Source organism: Rhinatrema bivittatum, chromosome 14, assembly GCF_901001135.1.
Source record: "Rhinatrema bivittatum chromosome 14, aRhiBiv1.1, whole genome shotgun sequence".
NCBI lineage: Eukaryota > Metazoa > Chordata > Amphibia > Gymnophiona > Rhinatrematidae > Rhinatrema > Rhinatrema bivittatum.
The window spans coordinates 6,203,439-6,221,564 of record NC_042628.1 but is presented as its reverse complement, the minus strand read 5'-3'; the positions used below and the strand labels follow the sequence as shown (position 1 = coordinate 6,221,564).

General features: G+C 47.5%; 2 protein-coding genes across 5 annotated transcripts in view; one reads left to right on the top strand and one right to left on the bottom strand.

Moving 5' to 3' along the window:
- SLC5A10 (solute carrier family 5 member 10) overlaps positions 1-18,126 on the top strand; it is a 118,171-nt gene that overhangs the window by 27,246 nt on the left and 72,799 nt on the right. For all 4 annotated transcript variants that reach the window (XM_029576068.1, XM_029576067.1, XM_029576066.1 and 1 more), the window contains 3 exons: positions 4,180-4,260; positions 7,946-8,151; positions 11,386-11,521. In XM_029576068.1, the coding sequence (XP_029431928.1) occupies positions 4,180-4,260; positions 7,946-8,151; positions 11,386-11,521 (423 nt within the window). The remainder of the gene's footprint in view (positions 1-4,179; positions 4,261-7,945; positions 8,152-11,385; positions 11,522-18,126) is intronic.
- The window catches only part of FAM83G (family with sequence similarity 83 member G), a 46,705-nt gene continuing 34,232 nt past the window's right edge, over positions 5,654-18,126 (bottom strand). Inside the window, exon 5 of the mRNA XM_029576064.1 lies at positions 5,654-8,646. Within this exon, the coding sequence (XP_029431924.1) occupies positions 8,269-8,646 (378 nt within the window). The 3' untranslated portion in view covers positions 5,654-8,268. The remainder of the gene's footprint in view (positions 8,647-18,126) is intronic.

Genomic DNA, 18,126 nt, shown 5'->3' with positions numbered 1-18,126 from the left:
TTTGGTGCTGATGCAGTCTCTTCTTTTTGTAGACTGTGTGCCTGTTTGGGAGTTTCTGTAAAGTTAAAAAAAAAAAATAAAGAAAATAAAAGGAACGGGATCTGAAGGCAGGCGGCTTCCTCCTCGTGGTTTAGGTTTATTTCTCTCTGACAATGCATGATGGTGGCTTATATCAATCATCAGGGCGCTACCAAGAGTCAAGCAGCAGCCCGGGAGGCACATGAGTTAATGATTTGGGCAGCTGGAGCGAAGAGCAGCAGCATCCCACGTTGCCGGGGTCGAAAACATTCAAGTGGATGACTTGAGCCAGACAGCGTTGGATCCGGACGAGTGGGAGTTGTTGGAGTCCACGATGCAGCTGATTCACAAGTGGGGGGGCTCCCCCCATGTGGACTTAATGGCGACTTGTCTGAATGCCAAGGCCCTTTGATTTTTCAGTCGCAAGCGAGAGCAGGGGGCCAAAGGGGGTTGATGCTCTGGTACTGCCTTGGCCGCGGGGGAGGGGGGTGTGTGTCTATGTTATGTCTTTCCTCCCTGGCCGCTCGTGGGCAAGGTGTTGCGTCGCATAGAAAAGCATCAGGGAGAAGTGGTCTTAGTGGCACCGGAATGGCCATGGCGTCCGTGGTTCGCGGATCTGGTCAACTTGGCTGTGGTCGGGCTGATTTGTTTTGGTCATCTGGAGGGTTTTCTGCATCAAGGACCCATATTTTCCAACCAGGCTGCTCACTTTTGTCTAGCAGCATGGCTTTTGAGAGGCAGCGTTTGAGACGTAGGGGTTATCCAGAGGCGGTCATTACTATGTTGTTGCAAGCCAGGAGAAAGTCTACTAATATTTCCTATCTTAGGATATGAAAAGTTTTTGACTCCTGGTGCTCTGCTAAAGGACTTCATCCTCTCAGGTCATCAGTCTCTGACATTTTGTCCTTCTTGCAAGAAGGTTTCACCAAAGGCTTGCCTTTCAGCTCACTTAAAAGTTCAAGAGGCAGCTCTAGGTTGTCTTCATGGCAAGATAGATGGGTCCTCTATTTCTGCACATCTGGACATTATTCAGTTCCTTAAGGGGACAAAGAATTTGCGTCCTCTGCTTCGCCGGGTTTTATCATCCTGGAATCTCAACCTTGGCCTCAGGGGTTTATGTGAGGCTCCTTTTGAACCACTTCGGAGAGTGATGCTGAAGGATTTGGCTCTTAAGGTTGTTTTTCTTGTGGCTATATGTTCAGCTAGAAGGATTTCTGAGTTGCAGGCTCTGTCGTGTTGTGACCCATTTCTTCAAATTTTGAATTCGGGGGTCTCGTTGAGGACAGTACCTTCCATTTTGGCATTTCACGTCAGACAGACAGTGGAGCTCCCAGCCTTTCCTATTTTGAACGCATCTGCTCCTCGTGCGAGGGAGCTCAAGTTGTTAGATGTAAGAAGAGCTTTGTTGAGGTATCTCAAGGTAATGAATGAATGCAGAAGGTCAGATCACCTTTTTGTTCTGTGGAGCAGTCCAAAGAGGGGCTTTCAAGCTGCTATCGCTCGTTGGTTCCACTTACATTGTTCATGGTCGTCAGTTTCCGGAGGGCTTGCGTGCTCATTCTACATGTTCTCAAGCAGCCTCATGGGCGGAGGCTCAGCTTGTTTCTCCACAGGAGATTTACAGAGCAGTGACTTGGAAGTCGCTACATACTTTTGCATGACACTATCGTCTGGATGTGGGAGGTACGGGTTCCCCATCCTTTGGTGAAAGTGTTCTGCGAGCAGGACTCTCCAGGTCCCACTCTGAGTAGGAAGCTTTGGTACATCCCAGGAGTCTGGACTGATCTGGGTATATACAGGGAAAGGAAAATTGGTTCTTACCTGCTAATTTTTGTTCTTGTAGTACCACAGATCAGTCCAGAACCCGCCCATTCTATTGAGGGAGAGAGTCAGCCGCTCATTCTGTTTTTATAGCAGAGAATATTTTCATATTTTGTAAGTTTGGACATTTCTGAAATGTGCTGATTGGCTTGGGTATAGATTAATACTGAAGCATTGCAGGTCGCACTTGTGGTTAAGTAGCAATGTTAATAAAACTTTCTCTGTTTCTATCTGCTGGAAGGAAGGCAAAACCCAAGAGTCTGGACTGATCCCGTGGTAGTACAGGAATCAACCAATTTTCCTATTGCAGAGCATAATGCTCATAGGGACCTCAGAGGTACATGGGCAGATGAGGCGTTGGAGTCATTTTTTGTTACCCTTGCCAAGGATGTATATAGAGGTTAGGCCATATGGATTCAGAGTTTTCACCCAGACACAAACTAGTTTGAAGGCCACAGGCCGACTTCTGAGTGAACTCCTGTTTACTGTTTGCAAACAGGCAAGAATTTATTTAGTTATTCCACTAAGCCTATGATGAGAAAACTAGCAATTAACTTATACTAAAGCCTGAAAGAGAAAGTGAAGGCCACACAGCTGTGTCTGAAATCTGATAAGAACTCAGAGGGAGGGAACACCACTGCTCCCACAAGCTTTTGTAGTGAATAAGGAAAGAGAGGGGAGCAAGAGCCCTGGTCATGAAGGTAAGGCTGAGCCTTTGGAAATGTAAGCTTTTTATATCTATGTAGCAATTATTATCTACCATTACTTCTTCTATACGATCTGATTTTATTTGATCTCTCCTCCTAATGCACAAATAAAGTTACTTTCTTACCTGCAACCATGATGCACTGAATCAAAGTTTGTGTGTGGCTCTTTGTGTTGGGGATAAGCTCCTGGGTTCAAGCCCCCAGGTATAATGCCAGTAATTGTGTTTATATGAGATTAGCCCCCCCCCCAAGGTCAAAGCCCCTGGGCAGGATACCCGTGTGCACGATCTGAACCCGTAACAGGAGACGAGAAGGGGCAGTTGTTCCATCACTGCAGCACTCAGCTTAACATTGGTGGCAGTCCCCCATCCCCTTTACTGACAGGCAGCAAGTGTCTGGTGCCGATGCTGCTGGACTAGTGAGCGGCTGTTATAGGCCTGCTCTCTGACTCAAATTCAATGAAGTGTCTCTGTCTGTGGCTGCAGTACAGCTCTTCCCCGGAGGATGCCAGAGTCTGGGGCAGGATTAGTCCCCATCACGCAGACAAAAACAAAACCCACAAGAGTCAGCAGTGAAGATTAGAGTCTGGAGCTGGTCAGGCAGTGCCATCATCTCTGTCAAAGCAGGTCTCCCCTCACCTGTTCCATGAGCCCCCACACTCCATCATCTACACGTTCAGGTGCAAAAAGAAGCCTAAACCGTCAGCGTAAAGAAGGGATGCCTCTCCCATCCTGGGCTCACCAGACATTTCCAGAGGCCTCACCAGTCCAGGTTTTGCTCCCCTGCATCTGTAGATGTGTAAATGTTAATTTCTGTAAGAAATGGTTAAAATCCGGCCTGCTTAGGTCTGTCCAGGGGACATGGAGTCAGTCAGTTACACTTACCCGGGGGGTCAGCAGACTGAAATCCTCACCCTTCCCAGGGGTAAAAGTGCAGGCAGGGGAACAGGGGAGGCAGCATAACACACAGCCCCCTGCATTTTCAGAACTCCGCATGGGATTTTGAAGGGGAAAAAGCAGGGGCAAATTTATTTGTAGTCGTTCCAGATTCTAATCATGGCAAAAACATACGTTTTCATTGGCACAATTTTCAAAGGGAAGATGGACTCCTACTTTCCCTTGGAGAATTGCTGAAAAGGCCACGGGTAAAGGTAACCACGGAGTCTGATGTTTTGAAAGCTGCTCCCTATTAACACCGATCCTGAAGCATCTCCTATACTTCAAACAGAAATATCAAGAAACTACAAAAATAAAAAAATGGAGCACGCGCTCGAAGCGTCAGGGTCAGCAGGTGACATGGGGTAAGAAACAGGAGTCCCTTAGCGTGAAGGGAAGCCGCCTCCTCCCTGCCCCCACCCTGCAGTGCTGGTGAGAAGCTCTGTAGGACACCTCCCTAGCCACAGAGCGCTACAGGGTCTAGGACGTAGGAGGAAAGGTCAGAGAGGTGTTGAAGAGCACATCGTAGCATGGCCTTTAGTCAAGATATTTCACAGTGTTACATTTTGAACCGTGCTGGCACTTCCCATTGCCCGGGGAGTTCACAGGGGACAGCTCGTGCCTGGCAAACTTGGTAATAATGAGATTCCCTATAACAGGCCCGGTCTGAAGAAAACTGCATTCTTTGTCTTGCACAGGTGGCCTGGCAGCCGTCATTTATACCGACGCTTTGCAGACAATTATTATGATAGTGGGAGCCGTGATCCTGACTGTCACAGGTAAGGAATGCATTATTTACAGTTCAATTACGCGTATAGAAAGGGGCAAGGATCACATGACATTACCAGTGACGGGGGTGGAAGGGTGCACGGTGTTACCGGCAGTGGGGTGAGGGGGGGTCACACTTATCAACGAGGGGGAAAGGATCACATGATATTACCAGTGATGGGGGTGGAAGGGTGCACGGTGTTACTGGCAGTGGGGCGAGGGGGGGTCACACTTATCAACGAGGGGGAAAGGATCACATGACATTACCAGTGACGGGGGTGGAAGGGTGCACGGTGTTACTGGCAGTGGGGTGAGGGGGGGGGTCACACTTAACGAGGGGGAAAGGATCACATGATATTACCAGTGACGGGGGTGGAAGGGTGCACGGTGTTACTGGCAGTGGGGCGAGGGGGGGTCACACTTATCAACGAGGGGGAAAGGATCACATGACATTACCAGTGACGGGGGTGGAAGGGTGCACGGTGTTACTGGCAGTGGGGCAGGGGTCACACTTATCAACGAGGGGGAAAGGATCACATGATATTACCAGTGACGGGGGTGGAAGGGTGCACGGTGTTACTGGCAGTGGGGCAGGGGTCACACTTATCAACGAGGGGGAAAGGATCACATGACATTACCAGTGACGGGGGTGGAAGGATGCACGGTGTTACTGGCAGTGGGGCGAGGGGGGGGTCACACTTATCAACGAGGGGGAAAGGATCACATGATATTACCAGTGACGGGGGTGGAAGGGTGCACGGTGTTACTGGCAGTGGGGCAGGGGTCACACTTATCAACGAGGGGGAAAGGATCACATGATATTACCAGTGACGGGGGTGGAAGGGTGCACGGTGTTACTGGCAGTGGGGCAGGGGTCACACTTATCAACTAGGGGGAAAGGATCACATGATATTACCAGTGACGGGGGTGGAAGGTGCACGGTGTTACTGGCAGTGGGGCGAGGGGGGGGGGTCACACTAGGGTGCAACGTCCCCATATACTTTTTAGCACAGCCTTTGCAGCAGTTTTCAAAGGCAAAATGCTAATGTGGGGGTTTTTTTTTCCTACTTTTAAAACTGCACTGGGGTTAACCACCCGCAGAGAGCTGCATCCTTTTTCCTGCAGATGCATTTTCTGATCCACACTACAGGCATAGCTTTGAAAATTCAAAACCGCGTGCACTTTGTTCCCACCCGACCTAACCCTGGCCCGGGTAGAGGGTGGATAAAAGCACTCGGCACGTTCAGAGCAGGCAATTTCCAGACAGAGGATTTACCCGGGTGAAGGGCGCTTTACCCATGGAAATCCCCGTGAAGATCGCCCTCTGGGTTACCAGCAGTGGGCAAACGCTCAGCCTTTTGCTTTACGAGGCTCTGGAATAAGTTGAAACGCACACAGCAGAAGTATTTCTGAGTTCAAGTCCTTTATTCATTTCTTTTGTCGCACACCTTTCTTTTCTTAAAAACAAGAGTTCTCAGTTCCCTGTAATAAATACAATGGGGAAAGGCTGCAGTGAGTGATACAGTAAGACATTGGTCATGAGGCCCTAATTTAATCTGTCCCACAAATATATTATCTACAGTAAATATGTACAGCATCCATCCACATCCTCGCAATTAAGCTTCATGCCCTGAAGGGGTCTGAAATGTACCGAATTCAGGCGACAATGGCAGCTTTGGCTTCCTCCTCTTCAAAGGCTGCATCACCGCACTGGGTATTGGGACCCTCAACGCACGCACGGATAACATTTGCTCCCCTTTTTAGTTCCCTGCCAGCACCCTCTTCTCAGATACCCACCCTTCAGCCCCCTCCCCCTCCTCACTCAGAAGCAGAACCACCCCACTGTAGCACCAATTTAGATTCAGTCTCCGAAAATCAAAGACTACTAATTCCTAAAATGAACAAGCCCTGAAGGGGGTTGTGCTTAAACGTATTGGTAATTGTTGCTTTATAAACAGGAGTGGAACACAAAAAAAAATTAGAAATAATTAAAAAATGAGGCTCTTTCTTTTTCAAAACCTTTAAAAAAAAAACAAACAAAAAAAAAAACCAACCAAACAAGCCAACCACTAAGGAAAACAATATACTGTTTCTGTACAGTCTGGAGACATATCCTGGTGCAAATGACTTTCTGATAATGAATGGCTAGTGCCGGGAGTCTGGAGTTTGCACACAGGCAAGCGTAGCCAAAACCAAGCCGAAAAATCTATATTCAGTCCCTGATTTGATTTCGCATTAAACCCTGTTAACACTGACTGTAAACAAATTGTAGGTGAGGAAGAGGTCAAAAGCGTAAACAATCAGGCCTGGAGTCCTCCCTGTGGATGGGAGTCACAGCTTCGGCCTCCGAGCCCCTGGCTGGTCAGATTGTCCAATGCACACGAGTGACATCACAACAGCACAGCTTTTGCATTTTTGGTAGTAACCCTAAGATTTGTTTACCATCTCCGAGACCTGTCCTGTAATAAGATGCCCTCTTCCATGAAGGAGAGGGACTTAAGCAGCTGAAACTGGCCTCAGAAAGGCGGCTGTTTTGGGAGCAGCCTAGGGTTTAGTTCCCAGGCACGGGGATGCTGGAGAGGTAGCAGTCACAGAGAACCCAGTTATTGTGCAGCAGCGCAAGCCTCCCGTCACGGCAATGGCCGTTATACACATGGAGGCAATAGCTCCGGTAGTTGTAAATTAAGATTCTGGGCTCCACATGCAATTAATGAAGACAGGCCGATGTTTTGTTTATTCTTGTGTTTAAAAAAAACCAAAACAAAAAGCGTGCACAAGATCACGCTGACCAAGCTAAGGAAAGCCATGAAGGAGCTAACCAAGAGGCATTGGCCAAAACGATTCCCCCAGAGATCAGCAAGGGCACTACCCAGCACAGGCTGGCCTCCGAAAGCATTTATCAAGCTGAGCAAATGGAATCGGATCTCCACTGCCAACCTGAAAATGAAAAAGGGCCCTGCAAGAGTGCAGCTTCCAAAACATCCCTGGCGCTGTTCTGTATAGTACGAGGCCTCGACAAACTTATCGATGACCTAAAATGGTGGGACTTTTGCATTTCCTGAGTTTAGAGTTGCTAGCCAGACTCCATGTCAGCTTGAGATTAGGCTCCACTTCTGGTTTTCCTGGTACCCTGCGCTCCAGTAGCCCCACGAGTCCCGGGGAATACTTCAGGCACTGTAGACTGCAATGCCTTTCACTGCAGTCTACAGTAATCATCTAAAACAGGTTGTCTTGAGTTTTGGAGACCACAGCTGTGATCCCAAAACCTCATGACCATCACTGTCTCTGGGTTATTCTTATGGTGGGCCAGGAAAACGTATCACGGGCTGGCACTGATACGAGAGTGGCAAAACCAGGACTGGAGCACAAACAGCCCCAAAGCAGCAGAGAGACCCATGGAGGACAGTCTATATTTACAGAGAGTCCAGGACTGCTTCCATTGTGCAAAAAATAACATCTGAATAGATTATTTTACAACAAAGAGCGCGTGAGCGAGCACAAGTCAAATGAAGCAAAATCATGCATTTTACCTTTTCTTTCTCCCAAAATATGGCAGGTAAGCAAAGCACAAAAGGTTCCTTTAATGTACAGGAAAGAGTTTGAGCCGCAAAGATTCCCCCGCTGACCCGACAGTTATTCATTTTTCTCTTTACTCTTTTTTTTTTTTTCTAACTTTAAACCCTGCTCCCCTTTCAGCTTTCAATGAGATTGGAGGCTATCATAAGCTGCAGGAAGTTTACACCAAGGCTGTTCCATCGAAGATTGTCCCCAACACCAGCTGCCACCTCCCCAGGACCGATGCCATGCACCTTTTCCGGGACCCTGTCTCCGGCGACCTTCCCTGGACTGGAATGACATTTGGCCTGACGATCTTGGCCACCTGGTACTGGTGCACCGATCAGGTAAACGTAACCATAACAGTAACCCATGTCCCCCCCGTAAGCGCAGCAGCAGCAGAGTCTACAATACGTGGACCACAAGCACGGTCCTGGAGTCCGTAAGAAGTGGATCTTCCATGGCTAGTGCTCATTCTGCCCCCTCCTTTTCGACTCCACCCCGTGACCCGCCAGCCTGCTTCTGAGGTGCTGAGACTGTGAGAGTTTGGAGAACGGGATGCCAAACGGAGTGGTCAGGCCATCTGGCGCCGCCTGGGGGTCCTGGAAGGATGAGGCTGTGCCTTTCCTGGACTGACGTGCCGAGGACAACGGCCGGCCGTTCCAGAACCTGTGCGCGTCGGCCGGTGCATCACCCTGTTTGCCGGGACGAGGGCGGCTACCAATCCTATCATTTCGATAGGAGTCACCCGTGTTCATTTCCTGGTTCTGTCCTTGGGAGTTATTGTGGTCCACTCTTGCTTTGACTGGTGCTCTTGGTCCATGTTGATAAACTGGTCTTCCCTGTTTAAATATAAAAAGAAGAGTTAATCTCTGTTTAGGACTGGCAATGGCTCTGTGGCATTACAAAGGCACGTAACATTGTGCCATTCACTTTATAGTTGGTGCTTTCCCCCCCAAAGATAGGCAGTGACGGATCAGCTACAGAAAGACACTGCACAAGAGGCCTCAGTTAAGAAACATGAAACTAAATGAAGCCTCCTGTGAGATCGAGAAGCAGGGCTGTGTGCATGGACCTGGTTACAGCCACCTTGCTCTTTGTGATGAGGGCAGGCGGGCGTTAAAGAAGCTGCAGGCCAGGGAACCAAGAAATCTGCTTAGTGACCCTCCAGGGTCCGGCAATTAAACAGAAAACCCTCACTTAATTACTTTCAGAGATGGGTTTATCATCATTCATTGAATTTTCCAGTGCCTGTCTTAATATCCAGGGAAAGGCTGTGACTAAAGGAACAGATTTCTTTTTTTTTTTTCCACCTAAGTCATAATTTCCACAGTAATTTTGTCTTATGTTCACTACAAAACCAAACCGCGGAGGGTGAAAAGTAACTTTTACTGTAGCTTTATTATCTGTAGCTCTTTGGACTTTTGTAAGAGCGACTTGCAACTTTAACAACTGAGACAAATGGGACGGAGAGAAACATCTTGGCACTTTTCTCTTCGGTTCAGTCAGAAGTAGGGCTGGGATACTGGTTCCATGAGCCTTCACTCACACTGACCTGGGGATTTTGTATCCCCTCCCAACTTACTCTAGAGCAGTCTCTGCAGCAATAGTCCCGAACCAGGAGCCTTACACGAGGGGGTCCTAAATCTGACTATAGGTGTCACTTTGGGTTGATGGCTATGACTCCCCCCCATCACCTCTCCAAGGGCTGTGAACTCTGTCACTACTGCATCCCTAAACCCAGGGAGAAGAACCAAGCCTGTAATCAAAGCTGGTTCTGCCACTCAGCCCTCAGGGCTCCCCAAAGCCGCTCAAGCACAATCCCACACCTATGAAAATGCCAGCAGCTGTAGGGTTGCTGACTGTCTCTTACAAATTCTCTTCCATACAAGCAAGACCTGTTAGGACTGGAACCTTTCTGCTTCTTTGCAGTCTGAAACAAACATCAAAAGTGTAACTGCAGCTATTGAAAATGGAAAGGCAGATTACGGGAATCTTGAATAAGGCTGTGTGTGCTGTTACCACACCTTGTCAGCAAACAGGACCTGAAGAAGGAAAGGCAAGTGGAGGCACAGCCAGCAGCAGCAGAGCCTTTGGGATGGGAAATGTAGAGCGAGAGCCGTTGATCAGGCAGTGTCAGACAAATGCCGCATGCAGAGCTGTTCCTGCAGGAGTTTCAATGAGGAAGGTCTTGATCATGACATGGGGTGCACTCTGAAACACTGGTTTATGATGGCTTTAATTCCCTCATCTTCAGCACATTTTATTCTGCACAGAATTCTCTTTCCAATGGTCAGCCAGGTGTTAAACTGGGATGCATTGGACAAGAAACATGGAAAATCATACAAAGAGGCCCATCTCGGGTGCCCAATTTACTTCCTGGTACAATGGCACAGACCCTAGACAATCTGTCTTTATGAGCTAGGGATCCTTGGTACTTCTCCCAGCCTTTCTTCAAGTCCTCTACAGTTCTTGGCTCCACCACCTCCCCATGGAGGTCAATCCATGCTTCTCTCACCCCGTCCATGAAGAAACATTTGCAGGTTACTTCCAAGTGGTTGGAGACAGGATCCTGGGCTAAATGGTCCCTTGCTCTGACTGAATATGGCACCTCATGTTTTTAAGGCACAGTAACTAGAGATTTTCTTTGCTCTTGGTCTATATAGTTAGTTACTTTGCCTTAAGGACACATGAGGTGCCATATTCAGTCAGAGCAAGGGACCATTTAGCCCAGGATCCTGTCTCCGACAGTAGCCAATCCAAATCACTTGGAAGTAACCTGCAGATCCCCAAGAGCTGCCCATAAGCAGTGCCTTTCTCCACATCTGTCTGGCTGACAACGGCTTATGGACTTTTCTTCCAGGAGTTTGTGCAAACGTCCACAGCTTAATTGTGAGTTATTGGGGAAAGCATTTTCTCACTTTCCCTGTTAACAGAGTCTCCCCTGGCCCTTGCATTATCTGACAGTAAATATCTGTTTCCTATTTACCCGTTCTACATTACTCAGGATTTTATATACCTCTGTCATATCCCTTCTTCTCAAGATAAAGAGCCCTAACCTGTTTAACCTTGTTCCACCCCCTTTATCATTCTTGTTACCCTTCTCTAGTTCTGGACTGTTCTTTAGTCTGCCTTCATCCTCTGACATCAGAGTTTGTCTGGTTTTAAGTTGTTTGGGTCCTGTTTTGGATGGTGGTTATGATAAGGAAGGGGGGTAAGCACCCAGCTGAAGTGGAAGGGGGGCTTCCTCCGCCCTCTGCTGCTGTTCAAATCCCAGAATTCACACCCAGGTGAACACTGCTTGGGTTACAGTGCACTGCTGCCGACTGGAAGGACATTTATCATGTCTGACGGATTCAGACAGGAACTTTGCCGTACCAATGAGGTCATTTTAATAAAAGGGAAGTTTTAGACCCCAGTTTACAAAATGTTGGTTACAGAGCAGCAGGCTCACTCCAAATACAACAAGGGGGATTGAAGGTGGGAGAAATACCTGATCTGCACCGTCAGAGTGGCAAGAAGCCACTGCTGACCTTGGACTCCACGTTCCTGACTTGAACGTTTTTCTGCCTCTCACTCAGGTTATCGTACAGAGGTCTTTGTCTGCCAAGAACCTGAGCCATGCCAAGGCAGGCTCCATCCTCGCAAGCTATCTGAAGATGCTGCCAATGATATTTATCATCATGCCAGGAATGATCAGCCGGGCCCTGTATCCAGGTAAGGGCGCTCCCATGCCGCAAAACTCAGGCCAGCTTTGCTCTGCTGAATGAGTGGAGAGGGAGCCAAAAAATCATTGCTTTCTTTTTTTCCATTGTTATTATGTAGTGGTAATTATGCTTAAAGGTTCTCTGCAGCCAGTTTGAATGCCGCTGTGTAGAGACCTACAAAATGCATCCAAACTAAGCCTATAGCATGTGCTGCCGCCTCCTCCCAGCCACTCTCTGACACCCTATGGGGAGGAGACTGCTACTGCTGCTTCCAGGACTACAGCTGTAGTCATGAGAAATGACAGTTCAGAGAGGCTGAGATACCATCCAGGGGGGTGCAGCACTCTAATATAGCACTATATGGAACAGCTCCCCCATGAGGAAAGGCTGTTCAGCTTGGAGAAGAGACGGCTGAGGGGGGATATGACAGAGGTCTAGAACAGGTAAATGTGAATTGGTTATTCTTTTGGAAAATAGAAGGACTAGGGGGCACTCCATGAAGTCAGCAAGTAGCACATTTAAAACTAATCAGAGAAAGTTCTTTTTCACTCAACGCACAATTAAGCTCTGGAATTTGTTGCCAGAGGATGTGGTTAGTGCAGTTAGTGTAGCTGGGTTCAAAAAAGGTTTGGAGAAGTTCTTGGAGAAGTCCATTAATGGCTATTAATCAAGTTTACTTAGGGAATAGCCACTATTAATTGCATCAGTAGCATGGGATCTTCTTAGTGTTTGGGTAATTGCCAGGTTCTTGTGGTCTGGATTGGCCACTGTTGGAAACAGGATGCTGGGCTTGATGGACCTTTGGTCTGACCCAGTATGGCATGTTCTTATGTATACATAATGTGGGCGGGGAGCTTTCTTCTTGTTGTGCCTCTCCTGGGTAGGAGAGGAGGGAGCCAGTCAGGATCCACAGAGGGTTGAGGGTGCTTATGATTCAGGGCCTGGAAAACCCTTAAATCTTGGAGAAAAGGATTTTGTATATAGACAGCCGCTCTGTCTCCTCTGGATTGGGTACTGCAGCGTATACATTTGTGCCAAGAATTAGTGTCAAAGTGCAACAGAGAACGTTTTATCCAACAATATATTTCTTTACTTTTCTACAGTGCTTCTGAGGCAGTTAACCCAAACTTTCCCAAAATTATGGAGGAGAGAAAGATTGCTAAGGATAGTTTTCAGAGATCTAGCTAGCTAACTCTGTAACCAGGCTGTTTGAACTGGCTCAGTCTGTGCTCCTGAAACCGCAAGGTGCACAAACGTAGCAGACGAAACAAGGGACCGCATCAGAGGATGCTCAGAGGGCAGGTTTTTGATTTAGGGGGTCAGGGCAGAGTTTCTGCGAGAACAGGCTAGATTTGATTGTATTATTGGCCGTCCTGAAGTGGATTGTTAGCCACAGACCTGGCTGATTATCTGGAGTTTCGGCAGCACCCACAGATAATCAAATAAAGCCACCACAGCATCTTGTTTGCTCGGCAGGTTTCTGAAAGTTGACCCAAACTTGTTTAAAACCCAAAGGGGAAAACTGATGCAATAACCAGAACTTGTGACTGTAACAATCAGCTCTAAGTATCCGAGTTTAACTCTGTAGAGACCGCACTACAGATTTTGCTAAGTTTTGATTTGAGACAGATTTGTACCGCTCTTAGCCGTGTTCTCACTGAACAAGATGCTAGATTGATGAATCCTGGTTACAAAAGGGGCCTAGTGTCAGAGAGCAGCACTCGGACAGGGGTCAGAGGTATGTCAGCTGCGTCCAGTCTAACCTGAAACTGCTTCCATACAGCAGGAACTCTATAGGGGTTTGGAAAGCTATTTCTGGATGAAACATCCATCCATGTGTCATGGGTCGCAACTGGGGACTGGACTTAAATTTGCAAGTTGCAAACTTGGGTTTTTTTAGGGAGCGAATCATGCAACATGTATAAGGGACAGTAATTAAAGCTATTTACACAGAACTGGACTTCTCTGAATGTTGCCCACCCTCAATGTGAGTAAAGGTCCAGGCATTTAGAAGTACTCCTGAGGTCAGGGAGGAAACAATGCGTCCAGAAATGGATTTTGAAAACAAGGCACATTGTTTGGTTTTTGTTTTTTTTTAGAAACAGTATCCATTGAAAAAACAGGCACAAAACTTTAGCAGGTGCTTTTTCCCTTGGGCAACAATCAAAGCAAACATAGCCAGGTCATTTTGCTTTGGTTACAAGTAAAAACTATCACCAAGACGAGGGCAGTTTTGCTTATTGCCACTTCCTAGTTTTATGTCTTGTCTCCCTCAGACCTGCGCAGAATCCAAAGCAGGTGGTGTGTGGCTCCTTGCGAGGGTCCGGGCTTTATCCCGGGATCGGGAAATGTCCCCCCTTGAACAGTGGAAAACTGCAGCACTGTTTTCAGACGTAGCTGCACAGAGCGCCACCACTGCAGCATACGCGCTGGTACCCAGGGACCACACGGAACAGCGAGGACAACTTTTGTAGTGTTGGCAGAATCCCAGCTCAGATGGTTTGCTGATTTGGAGGGTAATTTTCAAAGGGACTGTGGAAACAGTCTTTTAGAAACGTGTGCAACCAATACATGCATAAAATTACTCTTCCACACCTAGGGGAGAGGCATTCCCGAGGGTGGAGTTTTGGGACTCAGCGAAACTGCACACACCAAATAGCAGGCGTCGTTGTGCGCACGTAGTTTTGTTGGGATCATTTTTAAAGTGAACTTGCACGCAGAAGTTTGCTTTCAAAGCTGATATAACCTGGATGCATTACAGCCCACAAAATTTATGCAGCCTGTTATAAAATTAATCCCTTAATTAAATTTGCAAATTCCTTAACCACCTTTAAAAAAAAATAAAAAATAACATATTACAAATGTTCTTTAACCAACACACAAGTGATAAAACAATGACAGAATCTGCACCTACCAAGACTCCGACAACAACAAAACCACTATTTAACCCATATTTTTTTATTTAACACAATTGAAACCTAAAGGCAACATACAACTAAAACTCATAAGTATTAGAACCAAGATAACTTGAGCAGTTATCTGGCATGTGGAGCCAATATACCATCCAACTGCAGTCAGAAATGCAAGGGGTCAATATTAGGTTTGTACTTAGCTGGACAGATGGTGGGATCTGAAAATCCTGCATGCTGACCAGTCCTGAGGGAGCCGGATAAAGTGTTATCCAGCTGGTTCAGGGATGGGGCAGGGCCAATCTGGCTATTTTCAGTTTTGACCGCTAACATAGCCAGATCACTTCAGGGCAGCTCAAGAGAAGCTCTAATGTTAACCAGATAAACATATTGGGCTAACTTTAAGATAGCCGGGCGTATCCCAACAAACAGGCCCATACAGTACAGTGTGCTCCAGTGGAGCGCACTGTTAACCGGCATTTGGACGTGCGTTTTCAACGCGCTAGCTTTACCCCTTATTCAGTAAGGGATAATAGCGCGTCGAAAACGCACGTCCAACCCCCCCGAGACTAATAGCGCCCACAACATGCAAATGTTGATGGCCCTATTAGTCATTCCCGCGCGATACAGCAAGTAAAATGTGCAGCCAAGCCGCACATTTCTCTTTAAAAAATTAGCGCCGACCTGAAAGGTCGGCGCTAATTTCTCCGGGCACCGGGAAAGTGCACAGAAAAGCAGTAAAAACTGCTTTTCTGTGCACCCTCTGACTTAATATCATGGAGATATTAAGTCAGAGGTCCCGAAAGTAAAAAAAAAAAATATAAAAAAAAATTTGAAAAGCAGCTCGTGGCTCGAAAACCGGACGCTCAATTTTGCCGACGTCCGGTTTCCGAACCCGTGGCTGTCAGCGGGCTTGAGAACAGACGCCGGCAAAAATTGAGCGTCTGCTGTCAAACCCGCTGACAGCCGCCGCTCCTGTCCAAAAAGAGGCGCTAGGGATGCGCTAGTGTCCCTAGTGCCTCTTTTTACCGCGGGCTCTAATTTAAATATTTTGGTTTACTGAATCGCTAGTGCCTGTGCGCGCGCCGGGAGAGGTAAATGGCGAATAAAGATCACAGATTCAGAGAATGCTCGAGCCTGCATCCTTGCTCAATGCAGCCGGGGTTTTGAGTCATTTCTTTCTTGCCCCTCCTCCTCATAGCATCCATACACCAAGGTGGGCTTCATAACCTGGCATATAAATACCTTCCACTGCACTCTGCAGCAATTTATACATCTTCAGGGCAAGCTTTACTTTACTTTAAGTCAAGGGGAGCAAAAGAGCAACAATTTTCTTAAAGGGGCAATTTAGAAACCCTCCCGCAGCTTACTACTAGTACTACTAGTAGTACTAGTACTACTAGTACTACTAGAAACATTTCCTTAGTGCTGGGACATGTGCAGGCCTGGGGGAAGCTGCCTTGCAGCCATGGACCTGCAAGTTAGGAAAACTCTGCACAGTGAAGGTGGGGTGTGGATGTCTAAGTGAATTTTGTGTGTGTGGACACTTTCCTGCCCCCTCTTTTCCCTGCAGCTGAAAGTGTGAAATGGGGTGCATTGCTTTAGCCTGCTGAGAGGAAGGCAACTTTCAGCCTGGAGAATTCACCCGGGTAACAGCTCAATTACCCATGCAAATCCCTCCAAAATTGTTCTCTAAATGTTTAAACAAATCTCCTTTAAATTTTAGTTTAAAAAAAAAAATCTGGAGTAAATGTGTGGAGTGAACGTCTCTCTACTGCCATTTACATCCATAGTGCTTGAAGGTGCCGTCTACCTCGTTCTCCCAGGATGTTCTCTATCTGCTCCAGCGTGGCATCCCGCCCTCATCCCAGGATGTTCTCTATCTGCTCCAGCGTGGCATCCCGCCCTCATCCCAGGATGTTCTCTATCTGCTCCAGCGTGGCATCCCGCCCTCATCCCAGGATGTTCTCTATCTGCTCCAGCGTGGCATCCCGCCCTCATCCCAGGATGTTCTCTATCTGCTCCAGCGAGGCATCCCGCCCTCATCCCAGGATGTTCTCTATCTGCTCCAGCGTGGCATCCCGCCCTCATCCCAGGATGTTCTCTATCTGCTCCAGTGAGGCATCCCGCCCTCATCCCAGGATGTTCTCTATCTGCTCCAGCGTGGCATCCCGCCCTCATCCCAGGATGTTCTCTATCTGCTCCAGCGTGGCATCCCGCCCTCATCCCAGGATGTTCTCTATCTGCTCCAGCGTGGCATCCCGCCCTCATCCCAGGATGTTCTCTATCTGCTCCAGCGTGGCATCCCGCCCTCATCCCAGGATGTTCTCTATCTGCTCCAGCGTGGCATCCCGCCCTCATCCCAGGATGTTCTCTATCTGCTCCAGCGTGGCATCCCGCCCTCATCCCAGGATGTTCTCTATCTGCTCCAGCGAGGCATCCCGCCCTCATCCCAGGATGTTCTCTATCTGCTCCAGTGTAGCATCCCGCCCTCTTCATTTCACCAGCATGGCCCTTGCCAAAGATTCTAGTGACATCTTCATGGCTAAGGCCAGAGGCCACTACTCTTTGCTCATCCTCCTTGACCTATCTGCTGCTTTTTGACAGTGTTAAGAGCAAATCTACTCTTTGATACTTTATTCTTGCTTGAATTCAGTCACTCTGTCCTATCTTAGCCCCCTCTGACCTTTCCCATCACAGCTTTAGTGTATCTCTTGCTACATCTTCACCACTATCCTGTTATCGGTTGGCTTGCTCCAAGGTCCTATTCTGGGACCTCTTCTCTTCTGCCCTTACACTTGTTTCCTTGGTGATCTGATCTCTTCCCACAAGCTTTCAATGTCATCCCAGCACTGGATCTTTCCCCTGGAATCCAATCTCAGATCTCAGCTGGTTTAACTGACTCGGCTGCCTGGATTTCCCATCCTCACCTTAAAACTTAACATAGCCAAAGACTGAACTTATTAGGGATGTGCATTCGTTTTTCATGAATTAGACAATCTCTACGAAATTGTCTAATTCGTTGTTGTTCGGTAGCCCCAAAAAATGAAGCGTATTTTGCCAAAATTTTGGCAAAATTCGTATTTCGTTTTAGTGCGCACAGCATGTCACTTAGTGTGCAGTAATACCAATTAGTGCGCACTGTTTTTCTAGCTAATGAACTTCTCTGAATTGATACTTTTTAATTTTTAAGTTGCATTTTTTTTTTAGTGCGCACTAACATTAGTTACAGCGCACTACTACATACTTAGTGCGCTGTAAGTTCTATTAGGACGCACCAACTAACCTATTAGAGCGCCCTAACGGGCTTTACTGCACATAAACATCTAGCTAGTGCGCACTGTCTCGGTCGGTGTACTGGGCACTAATGCTGAGATAGTGCACACTAACGCACTGTCAAAAATTGCAGAAAAAAAACAAACGACCCGAGAGAAGTTTTCCGCAGAGCGCCTGAACCGAAGCCTGACCCGAAAGCGTTAAACGAAGCACATCTCTACTTATATTTCCTCCCAAACTCACTTCCACATTTTTCTATACTGTCCCTCAGCTCACAACCTTAGGGCTATTGTTGATTCCTCTCACTCCTTCTCTGCTCATATGTCTGTATAATATCACCAAGGTCTGCCATTTCTTTTCTGAATGCACTGCTTAAACTCTTCTCCTCCTCGCAGGTATGATGCTGAACTTCTTTCTCTGCTACAGCCTA